This window comes from Giraffa tippelskirchi, chromosome 10, assembly GCF_054371585.1.
Source record: "Giraffa tippelskirchi isolate mGirTip1 chromosome 10, T2T-mGirTip1v1.2.pri, whole genome shotgun sequence".
Taxonomy (NCBI): Eukaryota; Metazoa; Chordata; class Mammalia; order Artiodactyla; family Giraffidae; genus Giraffa; species Giraffa tippelskirchi.
In genome coordinates, this window is record NC_137284.1 from 57,341,947 (window position 1) to 57,362,997 (window position 21,051).

At 37.9% G+C, this 21,051-nt stretch overlaps 1 protein-coding gene across 15 annotated transcripts in view; it reads left to right on the plus strand.

Annotated features, from left to right (window-relative positions):
- The window catches only part of ANKIB1 (ankyrin repeat and IBR domain containing 1), a 177,266-nt gene that overhangs the window by 111,653 nt on the left and 44,562 nt on the right, over nt 1-21,051 (plus strand). For all 15 annotated transcript variants that reach the window (XM_081531349.1, XM_081531346.1, XM_081531353.1 and 12 more), the window contains 2 exons: nt 114-296; nt 13,612-13,729. In XM_081531349.1, the coding sequence (XP_081387475.1) occupies nt 114-296; nt 13,612-13,729 (301 nt within the window). The remainder of the gene's footprint in view (nt 1-113; nt 297-13,611; nt 13,730-21,051) is intronic.

The following is a 21,051-nucleotide window of genomic DNA, read 5'->3' on the forward strand; positions in this document are numbered from 1 at the left end:
TATTATTGATTTTTTGTCATGCTTTTATTATATTAAAAAGTTTCAATATGTAGCATGGAATAACTTGTATTTAAATCTATAGCTGCAAGTTTTTTGAACAAATATTTTTTTAGCTTTTAGTAAAACATGGAGGAGACCTGTTTGCTGAGAATGAGAATAAAGATACTCCTTGTGATTGTGCTGAAAAGCAACACCACAAAGATTTGGCCCTCAATCTAGAATCTCAAATGGTATTCTCACGAGATCCTGAAGCTGAAGAAATAGAAGCTGAATATGCTGCTTTAGATAAACGAGAGGTAAGTTTTTTTAATGAAGGAAATTATGCAAATATTGTACTAAATTTTTTTTTCTTCTTTAAAACCCAGTTTGTGTGGTCTTCTTTGCAGTATGCTATACGTTCTGTCATCTGGATAACCACAAGTATGAAAATACATCTAAAAAAGCCATAAGTATAAAAAACATCTAGAAAACCTGTCCTTTGACATATGTATGTTTGTGTGTGTGTGAAAGCCACTCAGTCGTGTCTGATTCTTTGTGACCCCATGGACTGTACAGTCCATGGCATTCTCCAGGCCAGAATACTGGAGGGGGTAGCCTATCCCTTCTCCAGGGGATCTTTCTGACCCAGGAATCGAACCAGAGTCTCCTGCATTGCAGGTGGATTCTTTACCAACTAAGCTATGAGGGAAGCCCCGTATGTATGTTCAATTATATATAGAGCTGCTGACTCCAAGACTCCAGTCCTCCTGTTCCTCAGTCTCTGCCTGTCTGGATTGCTCTTCTCAACAAATATGCTTGCATAATGCCCATCTTAATATACAAAACAACTTCTCCATTAACCACTCTTCTTGTCCCTGTCCCCCTTCAGTTGTAGCCCCATATCTCTGATCTTCATATGAGAAAAACAAAATTTAAGAGTTGTCTGTACATACTGACTTCCTCACCTTCCCTTCACTCTCCAGCCCTTTGCAATGTAACTTTCTTTCCTTCTACTCTGATGGAACTGCACTGACATGGACATTAAGAGTCACCATCTTGCCAAATCCTTTTCTCTCCTCCTCTTACGTGATGCTTTTCTCTCCTCATCTTACCTGAATTCCTCAGCACCACTTGACAAAATTAATTGCTCCTTTCTTAGTGAGACACTTCTTTTTTTTTCTTTTTTAAATTTATTTATTTTAGTTGGAGGCTAATTACTTTACAGTATTGTAGTGGGTTTTGCCATACATTGACGTGAATCAGCCATGGGTGTACATGTGTTCCCCATCCTGAACCCCGCTGCCACCTCCCTCCCAGTCCCATCCCTCTGGGTCATCCCAATGTACCAGCCCTGAGCAGCCTGGTGAGACACTTCTTCCCTGGGCTGCAGGGACTTTGCTCCCTGGCTTTCCTTTAAGTCTTCCTTTTATCGGTAAACATTACCACCACCCACTCAAGCATAAATGTGGCAACATTTTCAGTTCATCACATCCAAACAATCTGAGAGTTCTGTTAATTTACTTCCAAAAATATAACCTAAATCCATTTACTTCTCTCATCCTCTACTCCTGCGTCCCTCAGTCATCCTTTCCACCTTCACTTTTCATCTGAAATGCTATAGTAGTTTCCTAACTGGTCTCCTGCCTTCTGTTTTAGTCCCCTTAGAATCCATTTTGTGCACAGTAGCCAGAGTGATATTATTAAACTTAAATTAGATCAAGTCACTTAACCGTTTAGTGATTTTCGTTGCACTTAGAATAAAATCCAAACTGCTTGCTCAGATATAAGAACTTACATGGTCTCACACTATTTACCTGTTAAACCTTATCTCAAATGATTTTCTTGGCACGCTGTGGTACTTAGACTACACTAAGGCTCTTTGCCCTTACTATTCCTTATGTCTGAAATCATCTCCCAGGTTTTTTCTTGACTATATCAGATCTTCAAAGAGGCAATCTTAGACCATTCTTCTGAAGTAGGCCCCTCTCCTTCCGTTACTCCTTATCATAATACCCTGTTTATTTTTATCATATGCTGTAATTATTTTGTTTATATATATATTTGTTTATTGATTTTCTCTTTTATTAGATTGTCAACTCTGTGAGTGCCAGAATCATAACTTTCTTATTCAGCAGAATATTTTCCATGTCTAAAAGCACTGCTTGTACAGTGGACATCCATAAATAATACTTAAATAAAGAAGTTATTGTAATACACAATCAATTTCTTCCTCTAAAAGTGATTGATTTCTCAATATTTATTCGGTGCTAACTTGGTTCTGATAGGACTTATATAACTATTATTTGTTTGTGTTTAGAAAAATTACTGTATTGTCTGTTTTTTAATTTCCCATGAATTTCTGACAGTTTGTAAGCTCCTACCTCTCCAGATGAACAGAAAAAGAGTTTCTTAAAAGATTTATATTGTTTTACCTATCGTGTTTTCTTTAGTTGAAGGTTACTTTAAAGATTTTTTTTTTAATGTGGACCATTTTTAACGTTTTTACTGAATTTGTTACTATATTGCTTCTGTTATATGTTTTGGTTTTCTGGCCGTAAGCCATGTGGAATCTTAGCTTCCTGACCAGGGATTGAACCCACACCCCCTGCATTGGAAGGTGAGATCTTAACTGCTCTACCATCAGGGAATTCCTGACACATTTTAATTTAGTCCTTTCCTCCAGATGATTAGTCTGTAAATGGGCAGTCTTCTTCTTTACCCCATCATTGACAAAATTTTGAGGGACTACTTTACCAGACACTATTTTAACAGAAATTAGGGATACAGTGAGAAACAAAGATTTCCTGCCCTCTAGATGCTTATATTCTAGCAAAGATAGAGAGATGCACACAAATAAGATTAAAAAATAAATGAACACAATGTCTGAGAGTTGTAACTGCTTTGAAGAAATAAAAACAAGATGATAAATTAGAGTGATAGCTGGGAATGGGGGTACTTAATTTAACCAAGCCCCCAAAGAAAGAACAAAGACTCTAATAAGAGTCAGGCTCTGTAAGAGAAGACTGTGTGACTATAGCTAGATAAGGGAAGGAAAAACTGAGTAACACCGTACTGTGAAAGCCATCTCAAAAACCCATCCATTCCTCTCCCCTCCCAGCCTATAACTCAGGAAGGCTCAAAGCTCCTTTTCTGACAAGGAACCAGTATGGTTGGCCATTGCCCTGGCTGGCTGCCACACTTAGGAGGGGGTAGCTGCTTTCCTCTGAGAGCCCTGAGTCTTTCTGTGCCTATTCTTTCCCTACTCTTCCTCAGGCTAAGCTCTGTGCTGTGAGCCCAGTCGTATCCGACTCTTTGCAACCCCATGGACTACAGCCTGCCAAGCTCCTCTGTCCATGGGATTGTCCAGTCAAGAATACTGCAATGGGTAGCCAGCCATTCCCTTCTCCAGGGGAACTTACCAACCCAGGATAGAACCTGCGTCTCCTGTGTCACCCACATTGGCAGGCAGATTCTTTACCGCTGAGCCAGACTAAGCTCAGGGGTCAGCTAATGTGAGGTTTGTACTGAGAGATATTGGAAATAGCCTCTCCTTCCCCTGAGTGTCTTTCACATCTTTTAAAATTTTAACAGTTACCAATATACTTGGGTCAGTAAGTACCTGTTTTTTCATTTTTTTCTAACAATGAACTTATTTCACCTATATAATCAGGGGAACTTATATAATCAGAACTTCCCTGGTGGCTCAGACTGTAAAGCATCTGCCTACAATGCGGGAGACCCGGGTTCAATTCCTGGGTCGGGAAGATCTCCTGGAGAAGGAAATGGCAACCCACTCCAGTATTCTTGCCTGGAAAATCCCATGGACAGAGAAGCCTGGTAGGCTACAGTCCGTGGGGTCGCAAAGAGTTGGACACGACTGAGCGACTTCACTTCAACTTCACAATCAGGGGAAAGCTATTTTCATTGTGGAGAAAAATAAATATTTCTTTAATAACTCCTTTGTCATAGTCTTTTCTGAAACAGTTTTTGAAGATACTATCACTTTATACATGACATCAAAGTGGTACAGATTATATGTTGGACTGTTTCACTTTTCTTCAGTGGTATTTTGGTAGCAGTAATATGCACTGATGCAAAAGAGGCACTTTATTCCCTGTTCATCTTTAAATTAGTTTTCTTTTTCTTTGTATCAGTATTGGACTGCTTTGAAGGTTATTTATGGCTTGTTTTAATCTGAAAATAGAAGCAGTTTATCTTTGCAACAGAAAAGAGGAAGGCACTTTCATTTTAATCCTTTCTGCAGAAGAGAGGGATACTGCCTACATGTTGTTGTTTTTGAGTCAGTAAGTCACGTTCGACTCTTTGCGACCCCATGGACTGCAGCATGCCAGTTCCCTGTCCTTCACTATCTCCCAGAGTTTGCTTAAACTCATGTCATTGAGTCGGTGGTGCCATCCAACCATCTCCTCTGTTACCCCCTTCTCCTCCTGCCCTCAATCTTTCCCAGCATCAAGGTTTTTTCCAGTGAGTTGGCTCTTCACTTGAGGTGGCCAAAGTGTTGGAGCTTCCGCATCAGTCCTTCCAGTGAATATTGAGGGCTGATTTCCTTTAGGATGTCTGGTTTGAGCTCCCTGCTGTCCAAGGGACTCTCAAAAATCTTCTCCAGCACCACAATTTGAAAGCATCAGTTCTTTGATGCTCAGCCTTCTTTATGGTCCAGCTCTCACTTCCTTGCATGACTACTGGAAAAACAATAGCTTTGACTGTACGGACCTTTGTCATCAAAGTGATGTCTCTGCTTTTTAATACGCTCTCTAGGTTTGTCATAGCTTTTCTTCCAAGGAGCAAGCAACTTTTAATTTTATGACAGCAGACACTGTCTGCACTGGTTTTGGAGCCCAAGAAAATAAAATCTGTCACTGTTTCCACTTTTTCCCCATCTATCTGCCTGATGTGATTGGACTGCATGCTATGATCTTCATTTTTTTGAATGTTGAGTTTTAAGCTAGCTTTTTCACTCTTCTTTTTCACCTTCATTGTTCTTCTTCACTTTGTACCATTAGTGTCATCTGCATATATGAGGTTATTGATATTTCTCCCAACAATCTTGTTTCCAGCTAGTGATTCATCCAGCCCAGCGTTTCTCATAAGATAAGTAAGCAGGGTGACAATATACAGCCTTGACGTACTCCTTTCCCAATTTTGAACCAGTCTGCTGTTCCATGTCCAGTTCTAACAGTTGCTTCTTGTCCTTTATACAAGTTTCTCAGGAGGTAAGTAAGGTGGTCTGGTATTCCCTTCTCTTTAAGAATTTTCCAGTTTGTTGTGATCCACATAGTCAAAGGCTTTAGCAAAGTCAATGAAGCAGAAGTAGATGGGATTTTTTTTGGAATTCCTTTGCTTTCTCTATGATCCAGTGGATGTTGACAATTTGATCTCTGATTTCTCTGCCTTTTCTAAATCCAGCTTGTACATCTGAAAGTTCTCGGTTCATGTACTGTTTAAGCTGAGCATGAAGGATTTTGAGCATTACCTTGCTAGCATGTGAAATAAGTACAATTATATGGTAGTTTGAACATTCTTTGGCATTGCCTTTCTTTGGGATTGGAATGAAAACTGATCTTTTCCAGTTCTGTGGCCACTGTTGAGTTTTCCAAATTTGCTGGCATATTGAGTGCAGCACTTTAAAAGCATCATCTTTTAGGATGTGAAATAGCTCAGCAGGAATTCCATCACATTCACTAGCTTTGTTCGTAGTGATGCTTCCTAAGGCCCACTTGACTTCGCACTCCAAGATGTCTGGCTCTAGGTTTATCCGGGTCATTAAGACCTTTCTTGTATAATTCTTCGGTGTATTCTTGCCATCTCTTCTTAATCTCTTCTGCCTCTGTTAGGTCCTTGCTGTTTCTGTCCTTCATTGTGCCCATCTTTGCATGAAATGTTCCCTTGGTATCTCCAGTTTTCTTGAAAAGATCTCTAGTCTTTCCCATTCTATTGTTTTCCTCTATTTCTTTGCATTGTTCACTTAAGAAGGATTTCTTATCTCTCCTTGCTGTTCTCTGGAACTCTACCTTCAGATGGGTGTATCTTTCCCTCTTTCCTTTGACTTACGCTTCTGTTCTTTTCTCAGCTATTTGTAAGGCCTCCTTAGATAACCACTTTGCCTTCTTGCATTTCTTTTTTCTTGGAGGTGGTTTTAGTCACCACCTCCTGTACAGTGTTACAAACATCTGTCCATAGTGCTTGAGGCACTCTATCTACCAGATGTAATCCCTTGAATTGATTCATCACCTCCAGTGTATAATCATAAGGGATTTGATTTAGGTCATACCAGAATGGTCTAGTGGTTTCCCTACTTTCTTCAATTTAGGTCTGAATTTTGCAATAAGAAGCTAATGATCTGAACCACAGTCAGCTCCAGGTCTTGTTTTTGCTGACTGTGTAGAGCTTCTCCATCTTCAGCTACAAAAAATATAATCAATCAGATTTTGGTATTGACCATCTGGTGATGTCCATATGTAGATTTGTCTCTTGTGTTGTTGGAAGAGGGTGTCTGCTATGACCAGTGTGTTCTTTTGGCAAAACTCTGTTAGCCTTTGCCCTGCTTCATTTTGTACTCCAAGGCCAAACTTTCTTATTACCCCAGGTATCTCTTGACTTCCTCCTTTTGCATTCCAGTCCCCTATAATGAAAAGGGCATCTTTTTTTGGTGTTAGTTCTAGAATGTCTTGTAGGTCTTCATAGAACCATTCAACTTCAGCTTTTTCAGTGTTAGTGTTTGGAACATAGACTTGGATTACTGTGATGCTGAAAGGTTTTCCTTGGAAATGAACCAAGACCATTCTTTTGTTTTTGAGATTGCACCCAAGTACTGCATTTCGGACTCTCTGTTGACTCTGAGAGCTACTCCATTTCCTCAATGGGATTCTTGCCCACAGTAATAGATATAATGGTCATCTGATGTAAAATTCGCCCATTCCTGTCCATTTTAATTAGTTCAGTGATTCCTGAGATGTGAATGGTCACTCTTACCCTCTGCTTGACAACAGCGAATTCACCTTGATTCATGGACCCTAACATTCCAGGCTCCAATGTGTTATTATTCTTCATAGAATTGGACTTTACTTTTTCCACGAGACCACACCCACAACTGAGCATGGTTTCTGCTTTGGCCCAGCCTCTTCATTCTTTCTGAAGCATTTTCCCACTCTTCCACAGTAGCATATTGGACTCCTACTGGCCTGGGACTGAACAATGTATTAAAATGCTTCACATAACCTAGTTCAATTGCAGATATTCAGAGTGATCATGTTACATGTTCATGAAGGCAGTATGTCTTTTCCTTCAAGAACTATTTTTCTTCCATTGTTACCTATTTAAGTTTTAAGCTGTTTTTTTACAAAGGAATCTATACAGGTTGCTTTACACTATTCCTTTCTTAATATATCTAAAATCAAATTTTATTTTGTTCAACATAAATTAGGTGGGATGAAGGCTACTCTAAAGAAGAACATTTAGGAATTAATACCAGGAAATATACAGCTACCACCACTGGGAATATCAAGAAATATTGTTTTTCATTACTGAGGCAGGAAAAATACCTGGAGTCCCAAATCTGAACTTAGAGCACATTTTCTAGAAGCATTGTTATACATAGTAAATAACTTCTCAGTTCAATTCAGTCGCTCAGTCGTGTCTGACTCTATGCGACTCCATGAATTGCAGCACGCCAGTCATCTCTGTCCATCACCAACTCCTGGAGTCTACCCAAACCCATGTCCATCGAGTCGGTGATGCGATCCAACCATCTCATCCTCTGTCGTCCCCTTCTCCTCCTGCCCCCAATCCTACCCAGCATTAGGGTCTTTTCCAATGAGTTGGGTCTTTTCCAATGAGTCAGCTCTTCGCATGAGGTGGCCAAAGTATTGGAGTTTCAGCTTCAACATCAGTCCTTCCAATGAACACCCAGGATTGATCTCCTTTAGGATGGATTGATTGGATCTCCTTGCAGTCCAAGGGACTCTCAAGAGTCTTCTCCAACACCACAGTTCAAAAGCATCAATTCTGTGGCGCTCACCTTTCTTCACTGTCCAAATCTCACATCCATTCATGACCACTGGAAAAACCATAGCTTTGACTAGACAGATTTTGGTTGGCAAAGTAATGTCTCTGCTTTTAAATATGCTATCTAGGTTGGCCATAACCTTCCTTCCAAGGAGTAAGCGTAGTTTAATTTCATGGCTACAATCACCATCGGCAGTGATTTTGGAGCCCAAAAAAATAAAGTCTGACACTGTTTCCACTGTTTCCCCATCTATTTGCCAAGAAGTGATGGGACCAGATGCCATGATCTTAGTTTTCTGAATGTTGAGCTTTACGCCAACTTTTTCACTCTCCACTTTCACTTTCATCAAGAGGCTCTGTAGTTCTTCTTCACTTTCTGCCATAAGGGTGGTGTCATCCGCATATCTGAGGTTATGGATATTTCTCCCAGAAATCTTAATTCCAGCTTGTGTTTCTTCCAGCACAGTGTTTCTCATGATGTACTCTGCTTATAAGTTAAATAAGCAGGGTGACAATATGAGCCTTGACGTACTCCTTTCCCTATTTGGAACCAGTCTGTTGTTCCATGTCCAGTTCTAACTGTTGCTTCCTGACCTGAATACAGGTTTCTCAAGAGACAGGTCAGATGGTCTGGTATTCCCATCTCTTTCAGAATTTTCCACAGTTTATTGTGCTCCACACAGTCAAAGGCTTTGGCATAGTCAGTAAAGCAGAAATAGATGTTTTTCTGGAACTCTCTTGCTTTTTCGATGATCCAGCGGATATTGGCAATTTGATCTTTGGTTCCTCTGCCTTTTCTAAAACCAGCTTGAACATCTGGAAGTTCACGGTTCTCGTATTGCTGAAGCCTGGCTTGGAGAATTTTGAGCATTACTTTACTAGCATGTGAGATGAGTGCAGTTGTGCGGTAATTTGAGCATTCTTTGGCATTGCCTTTCTTTGGGATTGGAACGAAAACTGACCTTTTCCTGTCCTGTGGCCACTGCTGAGTTTTCCAAATTTGCTGGCATATTGAGTGCAGCACTTTCACAGCATCATCTTTGAGGATTTGAAATAGCTCAACTGGAATTCCATCACCTCCACTAGCTTTGTTCGTAGTGATGCTTTCTAAGGCTCACTTGACTTCACATTCCAGGATGTCTGGCTCTAGGTGAGTGATCACACCATCATGATTATCTGGGTCATGAAGATCTTTTTTGTACAGTTCTTCTGTCTATTCTTGCCACCTCTTCTTAATATCTTCTGCTTCTGTTAGGTCCATACCATTTCTGTCCTTTATCGAGCCTATCTTTTCATGAAATATTCCTTTGGTATCTCTAATTTTCTTGAAGAGATCTCTAGTCTTTCCCAATCTGTTGTTTTCCTGTATTTCTTTGCACTGATCGCTGAGGAAGGCTTTCTTATCTCTCCTTGCTATTCTTTGGAACTCTGCATTCAGATGGGAATATCTTTCCTTTTCTCCTTTGCTTTTCACTTCTCTTCTCTTCCCAGCTGTCTGTAAGGCCTCCTCATACAGCCATTTTGCTTTTTTGCATTTCTTTTCCATGGGGGTTGTCTTGATCCCTGTCTCCTGTACAGTGTCACGAACCTCTGTGCATAGTTCATCAGGCACTCTGTCTATCAGATCTAGTCCCTTAAATCTATTTGTTACTTCTACTATATACTCATAAGGGATTTGATCTAGGTCACACCTGAGTAGACTAGTGGTTTTCCCTACTTTCTTCAATTTAAGTCTGAATTTGGCAATAAGGCGTTCATGATCTGAGCCACCGTCTGCTCCTGGTCTTGTTTTTGCTGACTGTATAGAGCTTCTCCTTCTTTGGCTGTAAAGAATATAATCAGTCTGATTTCGGTGTTGACCATCTGGTGATGTCCACGTGTAGAGTCTTCTCTTGTGTTGTTGGAAGAGGGTGTTTGCTATGACCAGAATGTTCTCTTGGCAAAACTCTATTAGCCTTTGCCCTGCTTCATTCTGTACTCCAAGGCCAAATTTGCCTGTTATGTCAGGTGTTTCTTGACTTCCTACTTTTGCATTCCAGTCCCTTATAACGAAAAGGACATCTTTTTTGGGTGTTAGTTCTAGAAGGTCTTGTAGGTCTTCATAGAGCCGTTCAACTTCAGCTTCTTCGGCGTTACTGGTTGCGGCGTAGACTTGGATTACTGTGATATTGAATGGTTTGCCTTGGAAACAAATAGAGACCATTCTATCGTTTTTGAGGTTGGATCCAAGTACTGCCTTTTGGACTCTTTTGTTGACCATGATGGCTACTCCATTTCTTCTAAGGGTTTCTTGCCCGCAGTAGTAGGTATAATCGTCATCTGAGTTAAATTCACCCATTCCAGTCCATCTTAGTTCGCTGATTCCTAGAATGTCGACGTTCACTCTTGCCATCTCCTGTTTGACCAGTTCCAATTTGCCTTGATTCATGGACCTAACATTCCAGGTTCCTATGCAATATTGCTCTTTATAGCATCGGACTTTGCGTCTATCACCAGTCACATCCACAGCTGGGTATCGTTTTTGCTTTGGCTCCATCCCATCATTCTTTCTGGAGTTATTTCTCCACTAATCTCCAGTAGCATATTGGGCATCTACTGACCTGGGGAGTTCATCTTTTCAGTGTCCTGTCTTTTTGCCTTTTCATACTGTTCATGGGGTTCTCAAGGCAAGAATACTGAAGTGGTTTGCCATGCCCTTCTCCAGTGGACCACATTCTGTCAGACCTCTCCATCATGACCCGTCCGTCTTGGGTGGCCCCACACGGCATGGCTTAGTTTCATTGAGATAAACAAGGCTGTGGTCCGTGTGATCAGATTAGCTACTTTTCTGTAATTTTAGTTTCAGTGTGTCTGCCCTCTGATGCCCTCTCACAACACTTAACGTCTTACTTGGGTTTCTCTTACCTTGGACATGGGGTATTTCTTCACGGCTGCTCCAGCAAAGTTCAGCCGTTGCTCCTTACCTTGGACAAGGGGTGTCTACTCACGACAGCCCCTCCTGACCTTGAATGTGTTGTAACTCCTCTCAGCTCTCCTGTGCCCACGCAGCCCCTGCTCCTTGGGCCTGGGGTAACTCTTCTCACCGCTGCCCCCGGCCCGGCCTAGCCCCTGTCGGCCTTCTAGGCTAGAATGCATAACTTCTAGGCTAGAATGAATACTGCAAATTTAATCATGAAGAGATTTGTGAGTTTTTGCATTAAAAGCTGTGTTTTATAAATTAGCTTAAAAGCAAGGTGTAATGATAATTTGGGGGTACTTTTTAAAGGATAGTTTGGATTAAATTTCCCTTTTTAATTTCTTTTTAGTTAATCCCTAGAGAGGGATACAATAATAAACTATATTAGAAGTTGAGGTTAATTTTTTTTTCTTTTTCTAGTTAGGGTCATAGGATACCTATAATATGTAGAGATTCATGGCAGTATAGCTGAATGCATGTATCAGTGTAGTAGACTATTAATACAGTGTGCTGTGTGTTGTATTAATACAGTGTGCTGTGTGTTGTATTCAGTATTAAGGCTTTACCATCATTTATAAAAAAAAGTAACACTGCAGACTGATTGAGTGCATGCTCTGCCAATGTTTAAAGCTCTTTAACATCCCCAGTGACTTTTCTTTAATTTTTTTAATTGAATTTTTTTCAACCAAACATGCTCTTTATAAAAAAGCATAGTAAAAATTTTAAATATTCATTGTTCTACCACTTATAAATAATACTTGTATTTTTTGCCTTCCAATTTTCATCAATGTAATGATATTGGACATTTTATATCCTGTGTTTTTTATTTTCCTTAACATTTCTTGAAATTTATAGAAAATATTTTGAGTTACTGCTGCCTAGTCTTAACGTGTAGATATCCTTTAACTCCCTTTAAGTACATTTGAGTTAGTTGTATTTTGTCACTTTTATAAGTAACATTACAGATGACCAGTTCTGTTCACATTACGATCAGACCTTAGGATGAATTCCTGTAAGTAAGATTATTGAGTCAAAAGATGAATATTTTAAAGACTCATGGGATGTGATGCTCAGTTTTTAAATGATATACTAATTTCTGTTTTTACCCACAGTATATCAGAGGACTATCTCACTGCGACCTTAGCAATATTGAGGGTGGTTGTTGATTTGTTTTTTTTTTGTTTTCAAACGTTGGCCATTTTGTTAGTTAAGAGCTTATATATTTAAGGATGTTTGTGTTTTTGTGACTTTAGGTATTTTAAATTTATTGATTTTCACAAATTCCTTATACATTAAAAGCAACACAGTTTTTATGTTTAAATCTTGGCAGTGTTTTTGCAGTCAAGTCTGTCTTTCCTGTCATAAATACACTCATTGCTTATATATGCATCCCTATCAGAAGACATTTTAGGATTAGAAAACTTGTATCAAGTGAGAGAAATATCCTTGATGAATAGAGTTCCTGCCATATGGGGTTGAGTAAGAATTGATGAAGTGGTTTACATGATAATTAAAAAAAAGCAAAACAAGAAATAAAGTTAATATCTAATTTTAAAATATCTGTAAATCAACTGTAAAAGATGGGATTTACTAACTGCATCTGTTCTGCGGTTTCCAGAATTCTCTGGAATATTTGATAAATGTCACCAAAGGACATCCTCAGTGATTGTAATTCTGATGAGTAGTTCAGAATTTCTACTGCTTTTTAAGTTATCTTTAGTTCTGCGCAGTACATCTGTTTAAAGGATTGAAGTAGATATGTATATCAATATTAGTAATAAAAATGTAATATTGAATAAAAATAAAGGCAAATTGCTTAGTAATATTTATGATGTTATGCCTTATTATTACAATAGCTACAAATCAAGTTCATGGTAGTGATTGCCATAAGCAGGATGGGGAAATTAGGGAAATTAAATGAGAAAAACATGTCACAGGTTATTTTGGCATTTATAAATTTATGAATAGTGTGACATTTGTGATTTTATTCTTTATATATTTTCTGTTAAAAGCAAAGGGAGGAAAAAGATAAAGGAATACAGAAGAATAAAAAAACACCTGAAATGATAAAGTACCTTTATGGAGTGTTAACAAACACTTGAATAAACAGAGATAATACATTTATGAGTAAGAAGTTGAATAGTATGTCATAATCACTTTTCTCCAAGTTCAGTCTTAATAAGTGTAAATATTGGTGGGTCAGTGATTAAAACTGTATCTAAGTGAATACATACATATTCACATACAGTTGATTTGCAGAAAGGAAACACTGGATAAAAATACTTGAGAACGTTAATCATGACCATTGGTCGGTGGTGAAATTGTATGTTTTTATTTCTAGTGCTTCTTTTTTAGTATTATTTAGATTTTTGAAACTATAAAGTAAGATGATCTTGTCATTATAGTATAATTCTTTGTTTTAGAGTGATGAGGTTCATGAGACCAGGCATCCACTTTCCAACTTAAAAAAAGACTTGTGATAAAGTAGTCTGAATTTCGTGATAGTGGAAGATGCAGTGCGTTTTTAGCTTCATTGCCAACCCAGAACTGAAAGATTAAATAAATGATAACCATATATATTTATTTATAGATTTGCAGAACTTCCTAAATGTATAATAGCCAATTTAATTTTGTTTTTTTTCTTTTTAAAGCCATATGAAGGATTAAGACCTCAGGATCTTCGTAGATTGAAAGATATGCTTATTGTGGAAACAGCAGACATGCTCCAGGCTCCACTATTTACTGCTGAAGCTTTACTTCGAGCTCATGGTAATGAAAGAAATGTCCTGAGTACCTTTTGAAACTTTTCACAGTTAAAAGATGGCTGTTTTGAAGCACTTTTACTTTTTTCTTGTTTTTTCAGAACATGTTTTAAATATTTAATTCTTCTAAGAGCTAATTCTCCCAAGATTTTAAAATTGTCAAAATAGAATTCTGTTTGAAAAAGAAAAGTTTTTTAAGCAATAGATTTCTCTTGAGTTTCTTTATTTCTTCCTTTGTTTCTTTTTTAAAAAATGCTGTGCAGGCAAGGCACTATAGAAATCAAATTCCTTTAGGAAGAACCAATTAATCTTTTTTCTTTGGTTATATTTATTTCTTTGCCTTTTTTAACTACTTTCAATTTTTAGAAGAATGAAAATTTGGCACTTGATCAAAATTACTGTAACAAATGGAAACAATGATATCTAAAGCTTACCAACTATAGAATCTTCAACAGAATAGCAAATACTTTGCCGAGGACATTTGAGATCAAATTGAATATGGAAAGTTTTCTTATAAGCCATTAGAGGCAGATCTGAACAAGCATACATAGAAGAGGGAAAAGAGAGAATGAAAATGAAACTTAACATTATGCAGATTTATGCCTTATTTTTCAGCATTTTTTTAATGTTGGTTCTCTCAACCTGGTTTTGCTTTTTATTAGATCTGTATAGTTTGGTTAATTAGTGATTCGGTTTTATATTTAAGCTACAATTAATCTTTTTTCTTTGGTGATATTTGTTTCTTTGCTTTTTTTAACTACTTTCAATTTTTAGATGTTTTATTCAGTCAATTTAGAGCTTTATCACAATGGCAATATGTATTTCCCTTAAAACACTGCAAACAAATATACTAAGAGTGCACCATTTTAATCTTTACTAGTTATTGTGAGATTGCTGTGTAAGTTAATAAACACATTTGTAAATAAACACATTTGTTTGCAGGATGTAAATTTCTGAGTTACAGCTCAGGAAAAGCCTGCTGAATTTATGTTGTAAGCATTACTTAACACAGTATAAGGGTCAAAAGACAGCAAAAATATCTTCATACATCCTCATCCCCTCATTGCAACAAACCCTTAACTAGGAGAAACTTATTCCCCTCTCTTTCCTCTTCCTCCTCCACTTCCCACTTACTATCACCTTATAATATTCAGAGAGCACTTGGATTATGGATCTGAATGGAGAAATGCTTTCAGATAATCATCAGCCCACATACCCCAGTAACTTGTACTCAAAAATAGGATGGAGTTGTAAAGTGCTTTTATAATACAATATTATTGTTAAAGGCAAGAGGTGACTCTTTTGTTTTATTTTGGCATGACATGTCCTGAAATAAATATCAATCAATATGAAAAAAAAAAGATGGCTGTTTTAATGTTTTAATATAAAACAAAATAGTTTGCTAAACAAGCCTGAGTTGTTATTTGTGCAGTGGTTACTGCAGTACTCAACATCCTTGTGTTTTGAAGTAAATATAAACTGGCTATGAATCATAGAGAAGAAATAAGAAATCTCTTTTTGAAAATTGTGCAAGTAAACCAACTTACAGATTGTCTAATTTTAGAAATGTATCTGATTCAAGCAGGGTTGAGAGTTGGAGTCCATAGTCCTAGTCCTGGTTTTGACATTAGTTTTTACTAAAGCCGATTAAATAAAGTCAGTTAACTAACAGTTTGCTATTTTTTCTTGGTCAGTTGTATTTATTTTATGTAAAAACTGTTTCTCACCATGAAATGCACAAAGCAAAATCTAGAGAGTCAACACAAGAACATACTGTTCCTTTTAAGGTGGGGTTTTTTTTGTTCATTTTAAAATTTTTATGAAGACATTACCAGCTTTACTTAGAGAAAGTGCTCAGCTTATTGTAAGTCCTCTGTGATCCTTAAGTCAACCATTCTGGGAATTGTCACATGTTGAGTTGGACCCTCCAATTGCACACTTGATATTTGACATTTTGGCTTATTCGAAGAGTTTTTTTCTTATTTAGAAATTACTTTTTTTAATGTATTTTAATTGGAGTCTAATTACTAGAAAATACTTTTAAAAAGGGAAAGGTGAATGGCTTTTCTCATCCAGTGATTTTGAGACATACCTCTTTAACTACAAATCTTTATCATCTGTGTTAAAATAGAATGTCTACTTCCAAAAATTTTTATATGATCTTTTATTCAGAAGAACATTTTAAACTGCATATTTCATCTTCCTTTGGTCATTTCTGTGAATAATTTGGTATATAACCCTCCAGAATCACCAACTTCAATATTCCAGTTTCCCAGAGTTCTGTACTTGACACTCTTTTCCACTTTATATACCAGTGGCTCTAACTTTTGGTGTAAATAAGAATTGCCTGGGAAACTAACCAGAAATTCCTAGGATGACTTCTAGAGAATCTAAGTCTTTTCTTTAGATGAGGGAATAGGTATAAAAATATATGTTATAAACAGCCTACCAAATAGACCCTTATCTGAGAAACATTGTTGTGCACATTTATCTAATGAAACCAAGGGTTTCAAAAACCACCTAGATAATAAAGAACATATCTACAACCTGACCTTAATGAAGTATTCAAGACTTTATTTCTAAATGCCTTTTTAACCTTTTCTCCCCAACCAAAGGATGTATCCATACATGAGCTTATCATTTCTCCCACTATCTTGATAAATGGCCTCCACATTCGTTTAATCACCCTGACCAGACTGAGAAGTCACACTTTCCTTCTACATCTCTATTACATTTGAGCACAGCCTCACAATTTCTCTTCCTAAATAGCTCTCATCCTCTTCCCATTCTCCCTAGCTCTTTCCATTCTCACTGCCACTGACTTAAATTCAGTTTGTCATTATTTTTCATCTAAATTGTAGTCCAGTGTCAGCATTCCTCTTCACCCTTATTCATTTTTTATATTGCATTTTAAAATTTTGAGCATTTATGTCCCTTGCTGAAAACCCTTCACCAGCTTTCCGCAGACCTAGAACACCCCATCTCTTTAGTATGTCTTCATGACTCAGGCTTGTGTGCCTGGGCCGTCAGTCTCCACATGTATTTACCCACTCCTGCTTGACGGAGGAGCCTGGTAGGCTACAGTCCATGGGGTCGCTAAGAGTCGGACACGACTGAGCGACTTCACTTTCACTTTTCCCTTTCATGCACTGGAGAAGGAAATGGCAACCCACTCCAGTATTCTTGCCTGGAGAATCCCAGGGACGGCGGAGCCTGGTGGGCTGCCGTCTATGGGGTCGCACAGAGTCAGACACGACTGAAGCGACTTAGCAGCAGCAGCAGCAGCTTGTCTTAGTTAAGCACCGCTTCCAGGAAATCTTTTCAGCTTATGTATACCCAGGGTTACTTTGAGAGCCTTCCTGTCTCTTCCCATTATATCCTGTGCATACATGTGTCATGCACTTAGACTACAGTATTGCAATAATCTCTGTATTTGCTTTTCCTCTACATTAACCTGGGAGCACTTAGAGGGCAGCTTTTTATTGTTTTTTTGTTTCCATAATAACCATCCCTTAAGCCCTGAGAACATAGTTACAGAATGAATAGATAATATATTTGAAATGTTATTTGTATATTTTAAACCCATCTTTTTATTATAAAACCCTATTTCTCCATTGCCATCTTTTAACACTTTGAAGTAATCCTTTGGGAAAAAAAATCTAGACCTGCTTCAAAACTGAAATTGAGGAATTCAAAATAGTTTTTAAAATCTTAGAATTTAAAGATAAAATATTTTCCTTTTAATCAGTAATAATGCTTAACAGTCACAATATAGAAACTTGTAAAGAAATACAAAATATCTTAAATTGTGTTTCTTTTGTGTAAGGTTCACAGCGACCTGTCCTTTGCTTGAGCTTTCAAATAAAGAGAGTGAATTTACGTATAATATAGAGCTGGCATAAAAGGAGAAGCCATTCATCTGTGAGGGGCCGTGTTGTGCCAGTTATATTAGAGTAGGCCACTGCTGAAGTGAAAGTGTAGAGTCAACCACAGTAAATGTGTCTTAATCATAATAGTAGTCTAAGGTGTTTTATTTAGGTTAGGAATGGGGCAGTGGCTCTGCTCCACACAGTTATCCTGACTGACTGAGACTCTGCCGTCTTAACAGTGGCTTTTGAGGTTGCCCTGGGGATTCTCTCCATTCCAGCCAACCAGTCAGAAAGCACGGAGATAAAGATGTGGGAAGTTTTTTGAGCCTGTCCCAGAAGTGACATAAATCACCCCTGCACCTATTCCACTGACCAGAATTTAGTCACATGGTCACACTTAACTATAAGCAGCAATTCTACTCTGTGGGTGTACCCATTTCTGCCATAGGTGTCTGCATTTGGCTAAGTTATATAATGTATCATAATTCTAACTTATAATATTGTATCCTGTAAAAATCTAAGGCTAACTTAACCAGTAACTTTATTGTAATTAAAACAAAGATTTTCTTCTCTAGTGTTGCACATTATGTCATCAAGTATTTTTAAGTGATAAACTCCATTTTTACTCCATTGATATTTCCTTAACTTAACCTCTTTTACATAATAGGCTCAACTCTAATAAGGTGATATCTAATTGAATTTTACTAGTTGACTTTTGTCTATTCTGTGATAACTTGTTTGATAACTTACTTAAGAGTTCTGTTAGTATATTGCATTCCCCTGTTAGAGCATAAAATAGAGGCTAATGCAGGCTTTCAAATGAACGTTTCTTCTACATTATTCTAGGTAATATCAATGACATTTGATAATCAAGTAAGATATTCAGAGGTAAATGATGTTAGTGAATAAAATAGTGCACAGAACTACAGTTTACACTAATTGCTGTCAAAACCCGGATGGGCTGTGTTTCAGAGCTATTAAGCTGAACTATTTGGTAGATTTATAGATTGTATCCTTGGTAACATTCATTCAGCTTTCCACAAAAAAATAGATTTAAGCATTGTTTTATGTACTGTCAAATTTAGTCCCAAAGTAATGAGGTTGAAGACAGAAGACAGAAATGTTTGGCTGTATTTACTGAGATGTAATTGAATTTTAAGAATGACTCTGTTAAAAATGCAAAGGTCATTTTCTGAGCATTTCCTCAATAATAAAAGTAACATGTATTAATAGTTGAAAGCTACTTAATGAGAAAATAAGTAAAATTTACTTGTGTGTTTGCTCAGTCACTCAGTCGTGTCCAACTCTTTGTGACCCCATGGACTCTAGCCCGCCAGGCTCCTCGGTCCATGGAATTTTCCAGGCAAGAATACTGGAGCTGGTTGCCATTTCTGTTTTTTAAAATATGAGACCAAGTCTGGTTTGACTGTCCTTAGAGTAAATGCTTATTGAAGTATTTTTTAAAGCTCCTTTGGAGACTCATCACTTTTAAGGTAGTTAAACTTGAATAGTCCACATCTCTCACTCTGCTCTCTTCCTAGGAAATGACATCTCCCAAGGCTTCTGTAGATATTTCTTCCTCTGGACTAGACTTCTTCTCTGAACTCGATACACTTATATTTAACTGCCTGTTTGAAAGTACCTCTAGAATATCTCATTATGTTTAAAATTAAAATCACGCTGTTAAACCTGTACCTGAGTCTCTGGTGTTTCCTGTTTACATGGAAGGTGGCGCCAAGCAATCAACATGGTAGACCCGGGACAAAAACTTTGACATTTCCTCTCCTTCAGGCGCTATATCCCGTTGTCACCAAATTTTCAGTCTGACCTCCCAGATCTTAGCTTCTCCCTTCCTCTTCGTCTCCACTGCAGCCAGCCATGGCCGTAGGTGCGTAATCTCTTACTTGTACTTCCCAGTAGTCTCTTTGCTAGTCTGCCCTTCCCTCCACTCTCGCCCTATCCAATTTCTTTCTCCATACTGTAGTCAGAAAGATCTGTTCAAATCTAACTGTGACAACCTTTTCTTCCTGTCCATATGCCAGATTTTTCACTGGCTTCCTGCCACTCATGAACTGATGATAGGAGTATTATTTAGAAGTTCTATATGGACTGCATGCGTACTAAGTTGCTTCAGTCGTGTCTGACTCTTTGTGACCCCATGGACTGTAGCCCTCCAGGCTCCTCTGTCCGTGGGATTCTCCAGGCAAGAATATTGGAGTGGGTTGCCATGCCCTCCTCCAGAGGATCTTCCCAACCCAGGGATCGAACCTGTGTCTCCTGCAGCTCCTGCATTGCAGGCGGATTCTTCACCACTGAGCATAAGGGAAGCCCCCTATATGGCCTAGTCCTAACCTGTTTCTTCAGCCTTGCTCAAACAGTCCTGCTGGTCTCCATGCCTCAGCTACACTGACCTTTTTAATTTTATAAGGATGCCACCTTGTCTCCTGCCTTTGAACATGCTATGTACCATCTGTCTAGAATGTCTTTCCCTCTCCCTTTTACCTAGTTAGCTCTCACTCATCCCTCAGATGTTCACTCCAGGCCATTTCCCCAGTCACCTTCTCTGACCTCCCTAAATGGGAGTCTCTACCTCTTCTTAATGGTGCTTCTGACAGTGATGATTTTTTTTTTAATGTGTTGATTTTATTTAATGACTTTCTCCTTACTAGACTTTACATTCCATGAAAGCAGGAATTGTGCCTATTTTCCCTCCCATTGTATCCCTATAGCTTGACATAGTGTATGGCACATAAAAGACACCCAATAAATGTTTGCTAAATGAGTGATATGACAGACTCCAAGACTAGAATTTAATTTTTTTGTGTGTATATAAATTATAGCAGTTCTTTTCTCCCTTTATTTAAAAGTGTTTTAATGGAGACTTGAAAAATAATCATACTGTTCTAAGAACATTTGAACTTGTTAATTACAAGTATACCTCGTTTTATTGCACTTCACTTTGTTGTGCTTTGTAGATGTTGCATTTTTTACAATTTGACAATTTGTGGCAACCCTGCATTGTCAGATGATGGTTAGTGTTTTTTAGCAATAAAGTATTTTAATTAAGGTACTGTAGTCTTGTTAAGTGTACAATAGCATTATAGTAAAAAAAAAAAAAAAAGCCAATGTAGTGTAAACATAATCTTTACATGTACTGGGAGACAAAAAAATTTGTATGACTTGCTTTGTTACACTGTTTGTTTTATTGCAGTGTTCTAGAACCAAACTTGCAATATCTCCAAGGTATGCCTGTAATGACCTATCAAAAACCTCAGGTCCATTTAGCAACATTTTCCAGAATACACTCATATGCAGAGCTTTTCAGTTGTTGGATTTTTCTTCTTTGTAATCTGACTCCTATTTCCAATCTTATCTTCCATCTCCCCAAACCAGAGTATAGTACCCTGAAACTTTACAAAGCTATTCACGTCTTTCCATTGTACTTCTGTGCCTTTGTACC